At 38.5% G+C, this 17501-nt stretch overlaps 1 protein-coding gene across 10 annotated transcripts in view; it reads right to left on the bottom strand.

The window, feature by feature from the left end:
* Nucleotides 1-17501, bottom strand: part of PWWP2A (PWWP domain containing 2A) — a 46022-nt gene that overhangs the window by 10664 nt on the left and 17857 nt on the right. For 3 of the 10 annotated variants that reach the window (XM_029942918.1, XM_029942924.1, XM_029942920.1), the window contains one exon: nucleotides 13803-16480. In XM_029942918.1, the coding sequence (XP_029798778.1) occupies nucleotides 14797-16480 (1684 nt within the window). In that variant the 3' untranslated portion in view covers nucleotides 13803-14796. Of the gene's footprint in view, nucleotides 1-89; nucleotides 2236-4569; nucleotides 4690-12724; nucleotides 12815-13802; nucleotides 16481-17501 lie in introns of those variants that run through there. The other 7 variants (XR_003910210.1, XM_029942923.1, XM_029942921.1 and 4 more) reach the window with 6 other exon arrangements.

Raw genomic sequence — 17501 nt, 5'->3', positions numbered from 1 at the left:
TGAAAAACAACAGTGGTTGAATCTTAATAGTTAAGAAAATAATCTTTAAAACCTAACTCCTAAAAAGTAAACAAAAGTTTTTAAATTACTAAATTTTAAAAAATCAAGACTTTATTGGATAAGTGTTAACACAACATTCTTTAACATTGAAGTTTTAGCATACTTTAGATGAGAAACAGTTTTTGTCATTCAAGTCTACAAAATGAAATAGGCTTGTGAAGATTTGAAATACAAAGGTAGCATGAAGCAAAGCTTAAATATTAAGCAACTAAAGCAATGAAAAGTGAAATAGCAACATGATATGTCTAGACTTTAAATACCACCAAATTTCATTTATTTAAAAACGAAAGTGTGGTTTATAACAAAACGCCTTTGAGAATTTTGTCATGAGAAAAAATAGATACTTAAAAGAGAGATCAGGTTTTGCCTTTGTAGTATTTCTTGGTCATTTCCATCACTGCGCAAAGAATTCTAAAGCTTAATTACACATCCTTACTATACAATCCACCATGGCTTGGAGTTCTCTGGGTCCCGAAGTGAGCCTGAAAGGTACTGCTGGTGTTCAGTATCTGAAAGAACAAGATGGACCCAAGCCGAAGCCCTAGGGCTGTGAAGAGGGCACCACAGAAGTACATGTGATCTTCAGAACTCCCTGCTGCTAGTTCCTGCGCTGATTTTTTCAGATTTGACCAAATGTGTATAATGACATGAAGAATTTCCCAAAATGACTTTAGAATGCATTCCAGACTTATTTGCAGTGTAATTAAAATTTGTATTAAGCTCACTAGAAAACTGTCCACCTTTTCTTCTTGAGTTGTAAAACAAGTCCTAGTCACCTCTATTAAATGTTTTCCAACTCTTACCCAGAACCGTTTCTTAATCCTGAGGGCGGGGTTAAGTAATTCCAAACCTATACAGTAAGCTTACGGAGAGTTTGAACACTTGAGCCAAATGTTCAGTTATGTTGCGTCAAATGAATTTTGTATTTTATTTTTTGGCATTTTTCCCTTTTTTGTATTAAGTAATCAATATGGATTTATCTTTCTGCTTTAAAAAATAAATCAGTATTGCCACTAAAAAACTTCAGTATTATTATTAAAAGTACGGCACCATCAAATATAAAATGCCTTAAAAATGTAGTACTAATAGGTCCATCTGGTTTTCTCATGAATGTTTTCCCCATTCATTAAAAAGAAAAATTAAAGTTTTTCATAATATGCATTTTCCAAAGACCAAAACAACAGTATGGTCTCCATTAGTAAGAATTCATGTTCCATGCATGAAAGCTCTTTATGGGTCTGTTCCTACGCTTGTTCCCAGGGTCAGGTCCCACCTGACACCTGGGAGAATGAGTATCTTGCACTTCGAAGGAAGGGCTCTCCGTGAGAGAGGTCCTCATCACAAGTCAGGGGAATTAAGAACTAGCTCTTAGAGTATACGGTTCCACTCTAAGCAACACTAGCCTATCCACTTTGAGTCAGAATTTAAAAGGTAAGAATGCCGTATGAAAAGGTGCACAAAATGTTAAATACTGGTGGCAAATAAATACATCTTAATATGTTCTAACAAGCAAATGTATATTCAAGATAATACAGCCCTGCTTTATTAAAGGTCCAAAATCTCTCTGCGGGGTGGAGTGGGACACTTTGCCATCCTTTTATAGGATGTTAGATCATCTTTTCTGCTGTTTCCACCGGCACCTGGAGCAAACCGTGGCCTCACCTCGGCATATGTGACTATTGCTGAGATCCATTTTAGAAATGCCTTTACTCATAGCTGAACTGATTAATGAAACCTTGGAGAAAGCACAGAGTTTCAGTTCAAAAAATAATTCAGCTTCTGTCATCATCCCTTGCCTTTTCAGGCCTGTCTAAACTGTACTGATAAGAGCTTCACATTCAAAAAAAGTTACGGTCAGTGATTCTTCATACATAAAATTCAAGTGAGTTCCTTGCGTGTTTCATATCACTTTTCTCCTCCTCTCATGCATAACTTATTGCAATAGTTTATTTTTTATAAAACATTCCCCTAATGCCTTTCTTTTCTTCAGTTTAATATAGCACAATTTGCAAGTGCCCCTTTATAGACTGTTGGTTTTAACCACTGCCTTAACATTTACTTCTTAGTGCAGCTTTAAAAATCTGCATCTCCAATTTCATTCAATCCTGACGCTCTGGTGCTCTGTGTCACTGTGGTACAGGTCCATGAAATCAGCAACCTGCTAATGTCTTTGTGCTGAAATACAGTAAAGAAAAGGAAGAAAAGGTAGTTAAGCACAAGTAAATATGAGAAAAATTATGTCCTTGTTATTTAAATTCAGCCCTTCATAGATTATAGGATCATACTTTTTTCTTTTAAATCAGCTAAGCTTAACCAATATTTGAGAAAACAATTTACTTCCACTTTAAACCAGAAGCATTCATTTTATTTCAGAGGTACATCTGGCCAAATTCCAACACAAAACTTTTCACCTTCACACAATCTGCACTTGAGTATATTTTTAAAAATAGGTGATGAATATTTGCCTAATAAAGGGGGAGTTTAGCTTTGTTCTTTATGCTGTCACTTCACCAGAAACAGTACTAAACTCAGTCCTCCACTGCTGTGGCCACTCTGAAGCACCAGAGGCCTTCCTCTAGCACAGGCTGCCTAAGCCTGGAGCAGATTTCTGTAAAAAACCAAGCTATGTGCAAGTCCGCTGCAGAGCATACCGTCTATACATACACGAACAAAAGCGGGGGTGGAAGGCGCTTTCCCAGAGGTACGCACAGCACATCAGAAGGCATCAAAGTGTCATTTCTCTACTCAAGGACCACTTAGTACACTCGTCAGACACCACAGTGTCCCTTACGGACGGGCGGCCCCGGGCCCCGGGTAACACAGCAGATCATGAGCAGAGGCTCTCTTCACCATACCTCCAACAAAAAACAAGCCTGAGCAAAACATTTATAAAGGGCACGGCTTATAAAATGACTGCCAGGAAGCAGACCAGATTTCTGCCCAGCATTCTCAACTTCCCTCTGATTCCAAGTGGTAAGAGCCCCACTGAAACCCTCTATAATCCCTGGTTAGTGCCTCTCAGGCCTGGTAGACTAAGTACCAGTAAGAGCTTCAATTCCAAAAGAGGTGATCGTGGAGAGAATGATGACTTTTTGGTCAAATGTACTTTTAAACCAAAGGCCGATGGTGTTTTCAGTGGAATAACAACCGACAAAACAAACATAGAATGCAGAAAAGGAAAGAAGAGCCATCCCCGTCCTTCCCATTGTTTGACCTCCAAATCCAAAGTAGGTGTCTTCCCCAGTCTTTGACAGAACACTTGATCTTATGTTAAGCTTCCCAGTGTTGCCTCACTGACTTACTGGATCAAGGCCTATTATAAAATAAACTCACAGGGCATTCTATCATGCTTTTTCACAAACAATGAAAAATGGTTTCTACACTGCGCACATCAGAATGAGAAGGGAATGTAGTCTTTGCTTCTAAAGAAACAGAACGATTAACACTTTCAGAATTGACATTGAGCTAAGAAAAGTTCATTTGTTAAAATACATAATACTGTTTACAACCCACACAGAACTCTGGATGAAAACTGAAAGAGGAAAAAAAAATAGCCCATCCCATGTACAATTCCATTTCCTTCTATTTATGACTCAATATTTGGCCTCAACCTTAGTGAGACCTAATCAGGTTGAAAGGAAAGCCAAAGATTGAAGCAGGTCTTACTACACCAATGAGCGGTACAGAAAACTAAAATACTATTTTTCCTCAAGAAATCACTGTAAGGGTAGCTACTATCCCTACAATCCAGGTTAAGAGTTCAAAATATCAGCCTCCATCTCTGATCCAAAATGTGCCATTGTGACCCAGCTTGCAAATTACAGCTTATCTGCAATGAAACAGCCCAATTACAGCTCACCACCAGCTGCCAACACCAGAGGGTTAAACAGCCTTAATTCAAGGAAGCAAAAAAGGATCCTAAGTTCAGAAGCAGTACATCAGAAATCCTTAAACCTGTCCAGCTGTAGAAGAGTCCCAAATAAGCCTTTAAGACATTAGTTACCCAAAGAAGTTTCAATAGATGTACTTAAAAAGATTACAGCCACATTTCAGGATTATCTTTTGCCCCTCTCTGAGTTTTGACTTTCTTATGTAAATGATAATGGTTTTGAGGTTAGTTCACTAAGAATATATAGAGACACATTAAGAATGACTAAGAAGTTAAATGAATATAAAAGTGACAAAGACTGAGATAGTGAAAAGATAGAGAAATCCACTATATGACTTTCCACGAGAACTCCGTTGCTAGTTGACCTAAATCTACAGTCTGATACCCAACTTTCACCATCCTGGCTCTACTTCTATAGCACAGCAGGCAATACCAATTAAAAGTTATTTTCATTTGGTAAAACGGTCACCTATAGGAGATACACCCAGCTACCAAGGTTAATGAAAACTAAGGAGAAAGAACTAATGAACTCTTTAATGTCTAGCCTAATCTACTTTAGAATGATCAAGTGATGACATGATGCCCTCTTCACTGTGTGGCAGGGCTTAACACAGACAGACCTGCCCGTTTCACTGTTAACTTCAATGCTCCCAGTCTGAATCCACAGTGGTCTGTCAGACACTGTAAGGGAGCAGCAGGACTCGTCACTGTCTGATGTAATAGCTGCCATTTGTGGAGACCTATGGTAGAAAAAACCAAGTTAACAAAAATAGAGCAGTCACTTGAGTTCTTTTAAATCCACTTTACAAAAAAAATTTAAAAATAAGCCCAAAATTCAGTTGAATTTTCATAATAAATGTATTCTGGATAACTTGCTGACTTCACAGGAAGTGAAGCCTGGTACTAAAAGGGAAGACTTGAGGTGTGTACACACCAGCCTTGGCCAGGAGAGGGCACTCTCCAGTGCAAGTCAATTCAGCAGCAAAACGCCTTGGGGCACACACACTTGAGATGCTCCCCGCCAATGCTAAGTCCCACGTAATGTTCCTGCAAATAAATGTCTTCTAGCCTACCACCAACCTCGGGTTGGAGGAGTCCTGATCAGTGAGGCCTCAAGTTGTCATCCTTGTCCATGTTAACTTCATTAATGTGCTCAAAGACCCTATTTTGCACAAAGGCCAATGATCCTTTCTCCTTTTAATGCCAATGATCACCTGTGCATACTACTCAGGACCTGACATTCCTGTGTGCGTTAACACCTGCCTGAAAGAAGTTTGACAAGATAAGCTTTCTCACTTGGGCTTTCAGAACAGAGATTTCAAATACCAAGAATAAATCAAATGAAGGATTGGTATTTCTAAGCCTTATCTTTAACATATTTGTTTGCCTGCTTACTTCCCTATTTTAAGTATAAACAATTCATCACATCCATAGGGTCAACTCTTAGATCACTGATTTAGATGATTTTCAGTCCTTATAATGAAAGTGATTTTTAGATTTTTAGAAGGTACATCAGAAACAGTAACATATAATCAAAACTTTTATAAAGGCTTTTCTAACATTGAAAGAGAAATCTCATACACCTGATCTATAATTACTTCTGAATTGTAACTCAGAACACTTTTCTTAAATGAGATATAAGGTTATGTGCCCTTCTGTTCGTGGGAAAACAAATACACTAAGTATGTTTTCTATATTATTAATTGTACTCCAACAGCAATCACAGAAGAAAAAAAGGAATCTGAGTGCACAAAAAAATTTAACTTTGCACCTCTCCCTCCCTAAGTAAAACTTGTTAGGTTTCAACAATCATTCTAAATCTCTTCTTGGGTTCTAGTTAAGAGTCAAGAAGCTCCATCAAAAAATCATCTTTTGCTGTGCTTTGCCCCTCCAACCCCCTGAAAACACCACATAAAATATCAACATGCCAGTCCAGTCAACAGGACCTGGCCCACAAGTCTTTTGTGCTAATGTTTAAGATGAATTTCCCCTCAGTGCTTTTAGAGCCTTGGGTTTTCTTTAGAAATGGACCACACATACAGGATCCATTAGAAAGAGCCGTGGAGCCCTGGAAGTGATGCAACAAATGGAGGGATCCCCTCAGGAAAGGCAGCAGTTTCATTGGAAATTACTTATTTTGTCTTTAAGAGACAGCTTATGGGCAATGATAGCAACTATTTCTGGGAGGCCGAACTGTAAATGGGCAGATCAGAATGGGAGGAAGTCATGAAAGAAGGAAGTACAGGGGCGCCTGGGTGGCTCAGTCGGTTAAGCGGCCGGCTTCGAATCAGGTCATGATCTCGCAGTTCGTGGGTTCGAGCCCCGCGTCGGGCTCTGTGCTGACAGCTAGCTCAGAGCCTGGAGCCTGCTTCCGATTGTGTCTCCCTCTCTCTCTCTGACCCTCCCCTGCTCGCGCTGTCTCTCTCTCTCTCTCTCAAAAATAAATAAAAGACATAAAAAAAAATAAAAAAAAAAAAAGGAAGTACAGGTCATGCTCTTAGAGCAAAGTTCAGCATTAAGAACTAAAGAATTAAGATTATATACATGTACCTGCTATCCTACTGAACACTCATAAGTTTTCTCTTAATATATAATATAAGTTTTCTCTTAATAATATCAGGGCATCTGGGTGACTTAATAAAGCATCTTGATCTCAGCTCAGGTCATGATCTCATGGTTCCTGAGATCAAGCCTCACATTGGGCTCTATGCTGACAGCACAGAGCCTGCTTAGGATTCTCTCTTCCTGTCTCTGTCCTTCCCCTGCTGATTCTCCCGCCCACCCCCGCTGTCCCCCAAAAAATACACTGTAGTATCATGCAACATGAACAAACAGGAAAAGCACAGTGCCTCATTTTACAGTAGACATTCTAGTTCTCTAGCCTTGGTGCTGTTTTTCTAACCAGTTATAATAGGGTCTTGGACAAACTGCACATAGTTCTTCCCAGCACACCAGGACTCGCACTAAGTTGCCACTCCCAGCCAGATTCCCCCTAAAAACCAAACTTGGGGGCGGGAGGGGAGGCAATCATAGATTTGTAATCAACAGCATCTCAAAATTGAGCCATGGGTAAAGAGGACCACCTTCTGGAAAATATGGTCACAACACACGAAATCAAGGCCTCGGAATGCATGGTATTTCCCTCCTAAAAAGTGCAAACTATCTACTCAATCATACCAATAGCAACAAAAAATAAAAAGGAATATTCAAATTAATACCCACTTTTTCACCATTTGGCAAAAAATATTAAAACATCAGGATCCCAAGGGAATACAGCATTTGTGCAAATCAGCTGACGCACTTAAACGCCAACAGGCAAAGCTTGTGGCTCTAATGTCTCTATAAAACTCTCTCAGGAGGACCTGTACTCACTCCACTGAGCCCCACCTATGCAGGCACTTCCCACGCGTCTTTGAAATGATTTGGGATGTGCCCGGGTCTGAGATGGTGATTGGTCGTTAGTATGTAACTGTCGGAACCAGAATTACTTTTCCTCATCCATTCACAAGTAGACATCGTTTCTCCTTGGTCAGGCCCTGTGCTTGGCATAGAGAACAGAAGTGGGAGAGGAACAGACTAGAGTTCACGCAGGACATACACGAGTGAGGGGAGAGCTGAGATGCGAGGTTAATGCAGTTCTCCCTTCACTCTAAGGCCCCATATCCCTCCACAAAAGCCTGTTGGGAATAATTCAGCCTACTTTTAGGTATTTACGGATGACCATGCTATGATTGTTGAAATCCCAGGTAGGAACACCGTTGTTCTAACACTTTATAAATGAGTGTATATTGCACAAAGCTAATTTAAAAAGCCACCAGAAATGAAACTTCTGTGCCATACACAGAGAGCAGTGGTTGTGGCAACGAGAGCGAGTTATTTCTGTAGGTCTTGTGCAGGCACTTTACGGCTTTCCCTTCTACAGCTACCATGTGAGGAGGTACTGTCATTCTCCCCATACCACAGAGGATGATAATGACGTAGCCTATGATCACACCGCTAGCTTGTAAGGGACAGATCCAAGTCTCCCTTTGAATCTAGGATGAAATCTGGCTCAAGAGCCTGTACCTGCAACCACATCCCTCGGAAGTGAGAGGAATGTTCTTCGGCTCAGGGTGTCTGGCTGGCTGTCGGGAGTGTACAACTCTTGATCTCAAGGTTCTGAGTTCGAACACCAGGGTGTGGAGATTGCTTAAAACATCTTAAAAAAAAATTATTCTTTGCTCAATAAAAGCCCAGTATGGAGCACTGCTGGTCACTGGCAAGTTCTATACTCGCAAGTATTCCATGTCTGTATTTTACACTCAACAGAATAACCCTCATATTCTTTTAATAACATTCTCCCCAGGCAAGCAAAAAAACTGTTCTACTAGGAAAAATTATATCCCTTCTAGACTTTTTCAGTAGCTCTTAAGTGAATCTTTGTGCTATATGAGTACATGTGTATAAGAATATACATTATAATTATTAGTGGTTTAGTTTATTTTTGAGAGAGAGAGAGAAAGAATGAGCAGGGGAGAGGCAGAGAGAAAGGGGAACAGAGGAACTGAAGCAGGCTCTGTGCTGACAGCACAAACCTTGAGATCATGACCCAAGCTGAAGTCAGACACTTAACAGACTGAGCCACCTAGGTGCCCCAAAATTTTTTTAGTTTAAATGAAAAGGGAAAAAGTGTGATAATAACAGCCTAATGCTTTAGCTATGGGATATGTGGTTTTCCTTCTAGATACAGACACTAGGATAGGAAAAATTATGAGTTTTTAAATCATAACTTCTGGTTAAGACTTAGATCTCTGAGGTAATGAAAAGCAGCTACCTGTCACATTCTTATGATTACAAGGAAAACTCGGTATATAAATTATGGCTGTGTTTTCAACTTATTTTTAATGAGGCCTTATACAAATGTCAGGAATTTAAAGAAAAAAATTTTAATTCATATTTAAACCAAGTTTTAAGACTAGGTATTTTTTAACTGGTCTGTTTTCAACATCAAAGTTTTAAGAAATTGTTTTATAAACAAGAAAGTGTCCAATAGAAGGCCTAGAAATTAGACAACATATACTACAAGCCATCTAACTTGTATTCAGTTGGAAAATAAGAATCTGACTCGGAAATTCAGTATTTTGATAAGTCCTGCTAATTTTTGAGTGTATGGTTTCTTTTCCTTTCTACCTCTCTGTAACCAATCTTAACTTGTACCACAATAACACAAAAATCTGTAAGAAAAATTCTAGTTGAGCAATTACTTTTTTCAGAAATTGGATCCATTAAAATTTGACTCAGTCCATCCCAAAATTGACTTAAATGCAGGATATAAAAACCAATTTACTTCAGCATTTCCTACCAGAGTGTGGTACACAAAATGATCTTAGAATTCTAGTTGTATGTATGTCAGGAGTATGTGTTTTTCATGAACTGTACTGGCATAAAAAGTATAGAAGTGAGTACCAGTACACAAATACGGAAATACGGCAAAAAGTAGGATGGTATGTAAGTTAAGTTTTGGAAGCTAATTAATTCCATTAGTAAAACAATTTCAATGGCTTCCATATTCATCAAATTGTCCAAAACAACTGTTTTTGTCACTGGGAGGAAGTGGTTTTAACTTAAAACCTACCCTTAAGTGATTGTAATAGGCAAAATCAGTCATACTAACGCATCTAAAAATTTTACTGCCAGGCAGTTATAGCTCTTAAACATGGGGCACCACCAGCACTAAGCAGGACTCCAGGCTAATGAGGAAGGAATCCTGGAAGCCAGGCACCAAGGTGCATATTCCAATCACAGTGCTTGACCAAGAAAAACACTCCCGTGACTTAATTTCCAAACAGCTTCTAGAATATATCAGTGCAGAAGTAAAAGATTTCTATCAAAATCCAAATTCCAATGGAAAGGTGGTGATGGGTACACAACGCGAACATACTTAATGGCACAGAACCATACACTTTTTAAAAAAATAGCTAAAATGATAATTTTTTGTGAGGTGTAATTAATTTTTAAAATACAAAATAAAAACCTAACAAATTAGTGTTCTATTAATATGAAGGAAGAAAATAATTTCCACCTAAAGTCACAAGGAAAGGGAGAAAACCCCTGAGTCTGTATGTCTCTTGAGTAAGGACAACAAGAAGAGTTGAGTTGTTTCTCTTCTTGGTGGCAACTATCCACAGGAGAGACACTAAGACATCCTGGAAAACTCAACCTACAGAGAGCATCTATATCACTAGGATGTTAAACCTTCTATTCCTTTATTCAGAATAGCACAACAGAACACACTAGTTGCTAAAGCTTTTTTTTTTTTTAATTTTATGCACTGTGTTGTGTGAAGCATACTGTTAAGTATACACAGATCGTGAATACAGAATATGAAGGGCCTAGTAGCTCAGTCAGAACAGGTGAAAGAAATTAATTCAGCCTGTTTTATTTTCTCCTGGCATTTGTCATGGCACCAGCTACTTCTTGTTCTGTTTCTGAATTCCCTGTATCAGGCATGAGATGATCTTAACAGCCACCATACTAATATAAACCCAAAGCAAATGCTAAATTTGACTCAACTTGGGGTCTTTGTTCTCTCCACAAATCCCCTATCAGAGGCCTTCACTGAGCCCAAATCCAAACAATATCCTGAATCAAAACATTATCAAGCTTTCTAGACATTTTCCAGTCCCTTCTCTGCTAGGAGTACTAAACAAAAATGAACCGAGACAGCACAAACCATAGACAAATTTGCAAATTTAAAAGGAAATTTTAGATCCAAATTATAGATGTCTTAAGGTACAGGCATACCTCGTTTTATACCTCGTCACTTTACTACACTTCGCAGATACTGCCTTTTTTACAAATTGAAGGTTCAAGACTTCAGTGGAGGAAGTAACTGCAGATGTGGTAGAAATAGCAAGAGAACTAGGATTAGAAGTGGAGCCTGAAGATGGGACTTAGCTGCGATCTCGTGATAAAACTTTAACAGATGAGGAGTTGCTTCTTATGGATAAGCAAAGATAAGTGTTTCTTGAGATGGAATCTACTCCTGGTGAAGACGCTGTGAAGAGTGTGGACATGACATTAAAAGATTTAGAATATAACATCGACGTAGCTGATAAACAGACCTTGAGAAGACTGACTAGTTTTGAAAGTTCTTCTGTGGGTGAAAAGCCATCAAACAACATCATATGCCACAAGGAAATAAATCGTTCATGAAAAGCAGAGTCGATCGATGCGGCAAATGTCACTACTGTCTTAAGAAATTGCCACAGCCACCTCAGCCTTCAGCAGCCACCACCCTGATCAGCCAGCAGCCATCCACATCGAAGCCAGACCCTCCACACCAGGAAAAAGATTACGACCCACTGAAAGCTCAGAGGACTAGGATTTTTTTGGCAATAAAGCTACTTCTAATTAAGGTATATACATTATTTCTTAAAACACAATGCTATTGCACTTAACAGACTACAATGTATCAGAATTAACTTGTATATCCACTGAGAAACCAAAAAATGTATTGGGTGATCTGAATCGAACCCACAGTATCTGAGGTAGACCTGTTTTCTAATTCCCAACTCAGGTATTTTATATAAAGGACCTGTATATGTATGTAAAGGAATGCAGATGTGTATCCTTCCCTCAACATAACCAATATGAAGTATGGCCTATTCAAAATAGGGGTTCAATTCATTATTTTGTAAATCAGAAACTCACACTAATGAAGATGCACATTTAATTGATTTGGATAGCACTTTCATATTCTTTGCCTTCAGTCTATCTTCGTAGTCTATTCTACTTAGTATTAATATTACTATTTCTAGATTTTCCCTTCAAAAGCACATAGAACATACATGTCCATCAAGTCATGCAAGTGGGCTCCAGACTAATGAATTCTACTTTTCCTATCTTGCTGATCTCTGGTTCCACATCTATAAACGAGTCAAAAAGATATCCCTTTCAGATGAACACTCAGCTGTTTAGTTCTGGTAAACTGGAGAATACACTAATGCTTTAAGTTTCTGACCAATTCTAGAAATAAAGACATCTTTTGCTATTACAGTTATTTTTACTTGGTAGTCCTTTATTCTAGCCAATTTTTTTTTTTTTTTTAAACCACCGAGAGGTGATTTGGCCTAAGTCTAGTTTTCTCTCTGCCAGGGGGAAAAAACCACATTTGGTTATCCCCATACAAAGAGTAAATGCCTCCTTCTTGACCACTTTAAAGAAAAATGTAAAAGGAAAACGGTTACAAGTATCCAATTCAACTCCATCTCCATTTGCAGGAAATACTGGATAAACTAAGCTGTTTAAGAAATTTCTATTTGGCATAAAGTATAGAGAAAGTGAATCCCTATGCTGCTCACCTGAACTAATGTAACGTGTGTCAGCTATACTCAAAACTTTTTAAACTTCCATTTGAATAAAACAGTAATATGCAGCTGTTGGGTTGGTGTTTAAGATTAAGCAGTTCTTTCTTTAAAGTCTCTTCTCCTAAGGAAGCTTCAGATGAAATATGCCACAGTTTAAAATAGGGAATATTTGGCAAGATAGAGATTACGCACATTAGTAATTATGCTTCAACCTTTCCCTCAGTGATAAAGACTACATAAAATTGAGTGTTATTTTACTCAATTAGGACTTTGTTGTTCTTTTTCTCCATGGCTTCTGAAATCAAATTTGGTTTCTGCAGCCAGAGCATATTTGCCAAAGCATCTATTTATTAGCAATATCCACGGTCAAACCCACTGTGTTAAGATAAAACTCACCTGGATCATTTCATGAAGCCTTGGAATTACATATTTTAGGTGACTTTTTGCTCTGCCTTAAATCTTTCTGAACCTTAGATTTCAAACTTTCAAAAATATCTGAATGAACAAGTTCATTAATCTGAAACAAATACCCAAAAAATCTTTTAAGATAACTCCTTAAAACCCCTCAATCACACTGTGAACATCTTTCAACCTGTTATAATCAAAGAATTTTAAAAATAGTAGTTTCTGTTTGCAGGAAAGAATATGTTCTATTCAAGTGCAACATTGTCTTTTTTAATTGTGTGTTTATTATAATCAAAAAGCATTGACTGAGGTCCCCAGAAGTTCTACTTGCTTTTGCAGAAATCAGTGCATAAATCACAGAAGTCCGTAACCTTAAGGAAGCTGACAGAAGATCATGGGTTTTGATCTCCATTAATTCCATAGGTAACTAAGATTTCAAATTGGATTACTAAGAATTACACAATAAGTTGCTCTATTTAAAATTTCCAATTTTCCATGTCAAATTGATATTGTATCAAATTTAAAGGTAAGTTCAACACTAAAAAATATGAAAGCAACTTGAAAAATATTCAGATAAACTTGCCTCCACAGGCAATCAGATCTGTTTTTTTCACTAACAATAAAAAGCTAAAAATGGAAAATAAGTTAAATCTGAGGGACAGATGGACCATGTAGAAAAATCGTGATCTAAATTACTAGCCCCAAAAGCAAGGATACCTGAGGCAGAAGACCAGGCAGGAGAGAGACTGGTTGTAATCACCAGAACCATGTGATGAAAATATGAAGGCTAAAAATGAGGAAAATTAAACCCACACATTCATGAGAAATTGGCGGGAAGAATGTCTCAAATCCAGAAGCACATCAGACCTATATGCTATAAAACTTCATTTTAAGAATATGTGGATTAATTACTTACTTGAATTTCATCTATCCTTAGATATTTTCTCTAATAGGACAAATAGGAAAATAAAAGTTTGATTTTTTTTTTCATGTCCTCTACATACTATTACAAAGAATCATTTTCTACCATCTTGAAATTTTTCAAAGCTTTTTGAGAAACACACACAAATAATTTGGATTTAGTCGATTTTATTTACAGCTTTTTTTTTTTTTACATTTCAGAGCATTACACAATTACATTTTCTCATTTTCTGACCTGCAAACAGATACCTTAAACGGAAATATTTTTTAAAAATTATCAAATTAGGTACATCCAAAATGCAACAATTACACATATGACAATTAATTCACAAAGTGTAATTTACCAGGACGTATCCTAAGAATTTAGGAACAGCCAGTCAGGAGAAATCTGACCAAATTTAGCAATCAACTATTTACATATCCAAAGACAAACCTACCTAAACTCCCAAACCAGAAATTTGAAAGTTTTTGTTAAATCCCCACTGGACAAAAGAGAGTGACAATTCAAAAACCTAGTCAGCTTTGAAAGTCCTAACCCCCAAATAATGGGCACTTTCCCCAGTCTGCAACTGAATAGCAAGCATCTCAGTTTGTCAAACACTGAAGTATCAAACTCTTGTGCCACTGTGCACATAGGAAGGCTAAGTATTCATTAATTAAAAACAAGTAGTCATTAAATATCCACACTATTACCCCCCTCCCAGCTCACCAGCCCTTAACTGCAATCCCAAATACGCAACCTGTGTCACATAGTGACAGGCTATATTATGTGTGTGTGTGTGTGTGTGTGTGTGTGTGTGTGTGTGTGTGTGCATATACACACATATATGTGTGTGTATATATATAAATATACACACAGTACTAAGTACAAATGGCAATTAACAGTCCCTGCAAAAATTCATTTTCAGTTGAGGCTATGGCTCCTATGCCTTGGGATGATTTGACTTCAAAACTGAAAAATACTGCTGAAATCTCACTTCCTTAAGACAAATTGATTGTTCAGTTTTAGCTTCTCAGTCTAAAAATGGCTATAAGGTAAGTATAAAAAAAGCAGCCAACTGAGAACAAGTTTTCTCTCCAATTTGGCCAAGCTATTTCGTAGAAGTGACTCCTAACTAGACTAGAAAATCTGTGGCGCCTTCCAATGGTTCTTGCCTACCTTACTGTCCATGTTCACGTTTCAAACTGTGTCAACAGAGCCCGCACTTCAGGGGTCAGCTGCTTGGCAGCCTTGGCCGCCTCTGTGATAGCCTTGCGATACAGGCCCTTTCTCTTCTTATTAAAGCGTGACTGGAAGTTTTCTAAAAAGGGGGAGAGTTGCGAAAGAGCAAGAAAAGAGGTTGTTGGAGACCCAAACCATGAAATACGGGCCTCCTGTCGGACTAAAAGGCCGTTATCTTTGCGGCTCACAGTTATAGTAAGAATACGGGCTGGCCACCAAGGGAAGCCATAGATCTTGGCCCAAACAATGTCCCCTACACATATGGTCCTGCCATCTGGTGTGACGCATTTAGAGACGTTTTTGGAAAAGACTTTCATTTTCAAGGAATTACTGAGCTTTTTCTCTTCCTTTGAAGAGTTGGAAGTGGAGGAGGTGGAAGGTGCATGCATACTGCCTGGAGGAAAATCAAAGCTTTCAGAAGAACTACACTCAGAGTTGGAGGATTTCAAATCATCTGTGCTATCAATGCTACACACTGAAGCACTGGAAGAGTCAGATTTCCTTTGATTTAGGGTCATGTAAACAGAGATACTGCTTTTGCTGCCCTTTTTGCCCAGTGTCTGTGGTTCATCCTGCTCACCAGGCACAAGCACTTCATTCGTGTCCTGAACCTCACTGCTGGCCTCTTCGGGGCCTTTTGAGGGACTCTGATTTTCTGAAGGGGCCTCACCTGCTGAGCGGGTAGAGGTGCAGCGAGACTGGGGCTTGGGTGCCATCTTGCCACTCCGCATTTTCTCAAGTCCTGTCTTCAAGGAAGAGTCATTCTCCTCATTCCTGTACCTCTGTGGTTTTAAACGAACCCGGGGTGGAAGGGAACCTGAGCTAGGACTCTGATACCGACGTGTGAAATGGACTTTTGAATGTGCATTTTTGGATGCAGAGGTTTCACTTTGCTTCTTTTGTGCCTTTTCTTTGGCAATTTTCAACACTTCCCGAGCTTTTGCATGATCCATGTTCTTACTCTGGAGCACTTTTTTAGTACTTAACTGAGCTTTTGATGTATTTGCCTGGGCAGAAACTTTGACTACTCTGCCTCTGCTGTGAGCAATATTGGAAACCTTAACCACAGCATTTCTTCTCTGGCTTTCATTTTGGTTTCTCCCATCCACTTTATGGTCAGTCTTCAGTTTTTTGTTCACAGTAGTTACACTTTCGTTTTTCCGTTTCTTATCTTCGTATTTAGAAGAGTCACTTGCACTACTACCTTTTCTAATTTCCTTTTTTTCAGCAACAACACTGTTTTTACATTTGTCACACAGGACTTGCCTGGGTCGTAGTTTAATAGCGTTCATTATTGAAGTAGGTTCTTCCCTGTACATTTTTCGTTTGGGTCGCTTAATTTTCCGAGGAGGTGGCTGAGGTATTGACTGGTTATATGTGTCCCTGATAAACAAAGGGGGAGGATAAGGTGCTCCTTCGTGGAAGAGAGGTGGTGGTTTGCAAGTCCACAGGCTTTCCGCCAAGCTCGGCTCGGGAGGCGAGACAGGAGGAGGGTCATCGGGGACAGCACCATTCACTTCACGCTTGACTTCTGTCCCTTCCTGGAATGTATTACTTTGGAGCTGCATGGCTTCAGGTTTATCCTTATATTCCCTTTTGGGAAATACTGTCACAGGGATCCCATGGGGCCCAAACCTTGGAAAGAAATGAAAGAACAAAAGAAGCCATTAACTCAATGTCAAAGATTCAGTTTCTTAAACTGAAACAACACCTAATGTTTGTACGACCTTTCCTGAAAACTATTTCATATTAAAGGATAAAAACAAATACCTACTGACCACCTCACACCCAAATTCTCAAAGCTCTTCAGTTTTTATTGGTCCCACATCTAAGGTTTAAACAGATTATATACATCTCGGTATAAACTCAAACAATTGTTCTAAGCAGTGCCAGAATAACTGAGATTATTTAAAATAGATCTTTCTTTCAGTCTTGGATCAGAAAGGCATTCTATAAGATGGCTTAATATGAAATGTCATTTGATATTACATTTGCTGGACTATGGACAAGTCTAATAAATGTGACTACAAATTTGCAGCATACATACTAACTCCCTCTGGTTATATGAGCTTTCAAAAGCTTCACAAAACAAATTCAGCCTTAACTACCCCATAACACTGAATCAGTAAAATCCCATCTCAACTTTTTTTAATCACTAAAAACTCAAAGACTCCTTTACTCTTGCACCCAAACTCTTAAGCCCTTCAGCTACCTCTCCTGCCCTCCAAAACCACAAAAACATGAGAAATTCGGATGCTTAAATTACCACACAAGCGGACAGGTACAGAGCAGTGGCTTTCTAACTTTTTAAAACACACAGCACATGTTAAAAAAATATTTTCGCATTTCAATCTAATAAACATTGATGTAATATATAGAAATACACACTTAAGCCGAAGTTTCACTGAATACTTAACCTCATTTGTGATATATAATGACACATTACATGGATTTTAAAACTGGTCCCAACCCAGTTTGCAAAGCACTAGTATAGAATGCAAATCTTTACAATTCCCAATTTCTAATGAAAGTGGTCACTATAACCTTGTTTCTCATGTAGACTTAGAAATCACTGTGATTTAATCCTCCTGGACTAAACATCAAGCACTGCTAAAGCTAAACTTGCTACACTCAAGATTCTTGCACATTAAAAATA

Source organism: Suricata suricatta, chromosome 6 (assembly GCF_006229205.1).
Source record: "Suricata suricatta isolate VVHF042 chromosome 6, meerkat_22Aug2017_6uvM2_HiC, whole genome shotgun sequence".
NCBI classification, from domain to species: domain Eukaryota; kingdom Metazoa; phylum Chordata; class Mammalia; order Carnivora; family Herpestidae; genus Suricata; species Suricata suricatta.
This window is presented reverse-complemented; position numbering and strand designations above follow the sequence as displayed.